This window comes from Anneissia japonica, unplaced genomic scaffold (genome assembly GCF_011630105.1).
Source record: "Anneissia japonica isolate Jap-2015-1 unplaced genomic scaffold, ASM1163010v1 scaffold7796_len5091_cov118, whole genome shotgun sequence".
NCBI classification, from domain to species: domain Eukaryota; kingdom Metazoa; phylum Echinodermata; class Crinoidea; order Comatulida; family Comatulidae; genus Anneissia; species Anneissia japonica.
The window spans coordinates 1-5,082 of NW_022716360.1; the positions used below are offsets into that span (position 1 = coordinate 1).

Sequence of the window (5,082 nt, forward strand, 5' to 3'; positions counted from 1 at the left end):
ATAAGCATCATAAAGTGACTTAGTTTATAAAGCATCATTAAGGAATAAAAGGAATTAAAAAAAAACACTCCACCACATAAAATACAAAGAGGAGAAAATATCTAGCCGGTGTTATGTATATTAATAGGATACCGGTACTTCATTGAAATTTTAGTAGTCCGAAAGTTTAGAAATTCAATTATATTATATTACAATATGACGTCACAAAATTTGTAAACTGGGCTTAAGATATGGGGAACTATTTTTGAAAAAATACTTAACTTATCATCTTAATACATAAACAAGTCGGATAATTCAATTCAAAGTCATAATTATAATTGAACCATTAACTATAAATCTATAAATAACACTTACTCTATAAAAAACTGTTCAGTATAAGTTTGAATTCCTAAAAGTTTAATTATTACATTATTATCATTTCAAATTCATATTTACAGTATTTAAATTGCATGATTTAGATCATCAATGTTGCACATTAGTCATTAATTGTAATATTGATATAAAAATATAAATTAGACTGACTCAAAAATACCTCATAATTATACCTACGAAAGTGAATTATTACTTCTTATTATGTATAATAATTAAACATGACAGGCACTGTTATTATTATTATACAGTATAAATACAATTATTTAAACTGTACAATTATAACAATTAAAAATTATAATTATATAAATTTAATTAAAGTGAGTGATACACAAGCCATTTATCTATTGACCTTCAAGTATATATAAATTGAATTTCGTATAAAAAAAAGTAGTTAATGTTAATGCATAGCAGCAATAGGGAGTGACGTCATTTTATTCATAAGAAAACACAATTTTGATGTTGAAAGTACATGATTTAGATCATCAATGTTGCACATTAGTCATTGATTGTAATATTGATATAAAAATATAAATTAGACTTACTCAAAAATACCTCATAATTATACGTACAAAAGTGAATTACTGCTTATTAGGTATAATAATTAAACATGATAGGCACTATTATTATTATACAGTATAAATATTACAATTATTTAAACTGTACAATTATAACAATTAAAAATAAAAATTATATAAATTTAATTAAAGTGTGTGATACACATCCCATTTATCCATTGACCTTCAAGTATAATTATATGAATTGAATTTCGTATAAAATAAACTTCTAAAAAGTAGTTAATGTTAATGCATAGCAGCGTTAGGGAGTGACGTCATTTTATTCATGAGAAAACACAATTTTGATGTTACAGGATTTGTACCCAGGACCCTGGGGATGTTAAAACAAACATTTTATCGACCAGGATAAAAATCCACTCCACGTGAATGTCTATACAACTAGGCCTATACTGTGATGACGACATTATTACATGCGTATTGCAATCATTTATGTTACAATACTAACATTGTGATCCATGTACTATTTTGCATGTGTGTGTGTGTGTGTGTGTGAAGTGGTGGGGGGAAGGGGAACTTGGTGTACGAGCTGTACGTACTGACGTAATCAGGTAAGTACTGTATGTTAGACTGGCTATCCATGCATTATGTAATTTCTTACATGCTTTTATTTCTCTGGAACCTCCGCCTGACTTCATTTGGTAGTCTTTCAGATTACGCCAGCCTTGATCAAACTTCCTGCATTGTGATAGTGACAAAATGATTGTTTCAGATACTGTACTGATAAATACGAATTAGATTTGCAGGCTTGATGACGACTGACATATCTGGTGTTACCCAGAAGTCTTTTGAGTAAGAACTACAGTAGTGCCGAATCAACTTCATCATCAATGTAATGACAAATGTATTGATATAAGTTTTCTGCTTAAATATTTTATTTCTTTTCACTTCAATCAAGAATATGTACCAACATCGGAATCTTTTAGTTTGGCTTGGCTTAACGAAAAACATCATCAGCTGAGTTCCGACATCACTAGTGAGTTAATTACACTGTGAAAAAATAAAAACCAATTGTATTTTTAAATAATTAGGATTATTTTGCTAAACACGCTTAATAAAATCTAATTTACTTGTTTATCATCTTCAGTAATAATTTTTCGGAGTTTATTTCATGCTATCTTATGTCAAATTTATCGGTAAACTCCTTAGCTATACTTGTTATACTTGCTAAATTAAAATTTACTGCAGCTTTAATGTTTAATCTTAGTGCATTTGTCTCTATACCGGCACAACTTAAATAAATTAATGAATAGAATAAAGAAATACCTTCTGTTAGTGCTTTTAATGCCAAACTGAGCTCAAGGATTTTCAGTGAATCAGTGAATTCCTTCATATTTTCTTCGCTGATTTTCTGTTGGTCTTCTAGATCGTTGATCATACTCCAGCCGTCTTTATACTTCTTAGGAGGCGTATTATAAAATTGATCGATCTGCGTCACATTATCTGGGGTCAGTACCTTTCCAAATTTCATTACCATTTGTCTGTGAGATGTGAATCTTTTTGAAATGGTTCCTTCCTCAACATCTGGGAATGATGGCAGCTTTTGTTTAATCTTCCTTAAAAGACCAAACTGGTTGGTTATGCTAATAGTATCACACAGGAGTCCAAGATTCTGTGAACTCAGATGACCACGTGCAAGTAATATAATCAGCAGGTCCATCGTGTGAGTTGCTGGTGATAGCTCGTAATTGTCTATCTTGTCTCTGAACAACACTTTCAGCAAAGGCACACTTTCGTTGCTGTCATACCATTGTGAGACAATAGTTTTTAGCTCTTGGAACTCCTTATCTGAACAAAATTAAGAAAAAATTAATTGAAAAATAAGGAACCAAGAAACATCGAGTGGAACAATGCGATAAATGTATGAAGATTATTCCTCTTATCAAAGAGATTAGAACTGCAATTGATCCAACTCTCGTGGTTTCGTTGAAACGTAATCCTATTTTAAAAAGTAGTGCCACGAAGGGGCGTGTCCTTAAAACTTTAAAAAAAACTCTTTCGTTGCTGTCATACCACTGTGAGACAATTTTTAGCTCTCGCAACTCCTTATCTGACAATGCTATGAAATAATTATACATTCAATATTTATATCATTTCCCATTTGCATTTTTTAAATGTAGATTTTTCATGAATATATTTCAATATTAATATTAATGTTTTAACAATTGCCGGGAGTAAATTACCTATTATTAGTATTAATTATTACAAGCAATCCCTACCAAACATACAGTAAATAACTATAATAATATAATTCTAAAAAAAAAATTGTGAAGTTTACAATTCTCTTCCATACAATTTATTAAGTCCTTTGCCTGCATATAAGACATTAGGCACTAGAAAAGTAACAGAATTATTTGACCAGGCTGTGGAATTAGGATTTTTGCCTGCATATAAGACATTAGGTACTAGAAATGTAACATAATTATTTGACCAGGCTGTGGAATTAGGACGTTTGCCTGCATATAAGACATTAGGCACTAGAGATATAACAGAATTATTTGTCCATGGCTATGGTATTAGAACGTATAGTGATGCTGGGTCCACCACAATCAATTTAGGTAGTTTTTTTATTTTATAATTATCTAAAAACAGTAATTATCTAAACAAAGTTAAGGAAAAAATAATTTGAAAAAATAATATGAACTAAGAAACATCAAGTGGAACAATGCGATAAGTGCATGAAGATTATTTCTCTTATAAAAGACTATAGAACTACAAGAGGTCCAACTCTCGTGGTTTCGTTGAAACGTAATCCTATTTTTAAAAGTAGTGCCACGAAGGGGCGTGTCCTTAAAACTTAAAAGTTTTGAGTGAACTCTATTCGAAATTTAATAGGGCGCCCCTATCACGTGGCAGCATGTTCCATTGCGTGCATACAAAATCATATCATACTCTAGCTATCTGTATAATCCTTCTTATAGGGCTCATTATACAATTCATCAATCTTTGTCACATCAGCTTTGGACAGTGACATTCCAAAGTTCATTAGTTTTTGTCTGTGAGATGTGAATTCTGTTAAAATGGTTCCTTCCATAACATCCGGGAATTTTGGCACTTTTTCTTTAAAGCCCCATTCCCGGCAAAATTTCACTAAAAATTGACTTTTTTTTAAAGAAAATATGCATTTGCTTTACTCCAATTATTATAAATCATGGAAAAATATTGGCATGAATTTTAGTTTTACGCAAAAGAATAAAAAAAAAAGAGAAATACAGACTATTTCTCATAAAATATTACCATTTTCTCGATGAATTCATCGTTACTAGGCAAATTCAGAGGTTGTAGATCGCATCCACTGGAATACTCTCGCTTTTATGTATACTTTATACAGTCAATAAAGTGCGCCCTCTCTAATGAGATTAGTTTTTTTACTTCACATCTCGCACAATGCGGTCGTTCGATTAGGCGGAACACAAAAAATCAGATTTCAGTCTTTTTTTACATTTTTTTTCATTCTTAGGAATGTCTAAATGCAGTTAAACTAGCAATTCCGTATTATATTTATAAATCTTTATAAAATTATACAAAAATTAGATTTTTCTTAAAAACTGAAATTTTGCCGGGAATGGGGCTTTAATCTTCGTTGGAAGATACCAATGTTTAGTTACGCTAATAACGTCACACAAAAGTCCAATATTCTGTGAACTCAGATGATTACGTTTAATCAAATTATTCAGCAAGTCCATTACATTAGTTACTAGTGACAGCTCGTTAATGTCCATCTTGTCTCTGAACAACACTTTTAGCATATTAAGACTTTTGTCACTATCATACCCTTGTGAGAAAACAGCTTTAAGCACTCTGAACTCATTAGCTGACAATTCTATAAAATAATTAGACATCCAATATTTATATTGTTTACACTGCATATTAAAATGTAGGCAATAATTATACTGAACCAAGAAACATCAAGTAAAACAATGCAATAAGTATAATGATGATTATTCCTCTTATTTATTGCATTTACTGTATTCCACTTGATGTATTACATTTTAACGCATTTTCTTTACATGTAACCTGTTGTAGAAAATATCTCTTCAGAAATCCAGTTTCGTTTCAAATTCTTAAGATGACACCATGTTATTAGTTTTTGATAATGTGTAAACTAGTGTTACGCACATACATATATACGGTATTA

The 5,082-nt window shown here is 30.5% G+C and overlaps 1 protein-coding gene across 1 annotated transcript; it reads right to left on the reverse strand.

Moving 5' to 3' along the window:
- Nucleotides 1-1,460: 1,460 nt before the first annotated feature.
- LOC117109674 lies at nt 1,461-3,090 on the reverse strand. Its single transcript, XM_033252057.1, has 2 exons — nt 2,211-3,090; nt 1,461-1,934 (listed from the first exon to the last, which is right to left on the reverse strand). The coding sequence occupies exons 1-2, from the start codon at nt 2,602-2,604 to the stop codon at nt 1,930-1,932; spliced, it is 399 nt and encodes a 132-aa protein (XP_033107948.1). The 5' UTR covers nt 2,605-3,090; the 3' UTR covers nt 1,461-1,929.
- Between the last annotated feature and the right edge of the window lie 1,992 nt (nt 3,091-5,082).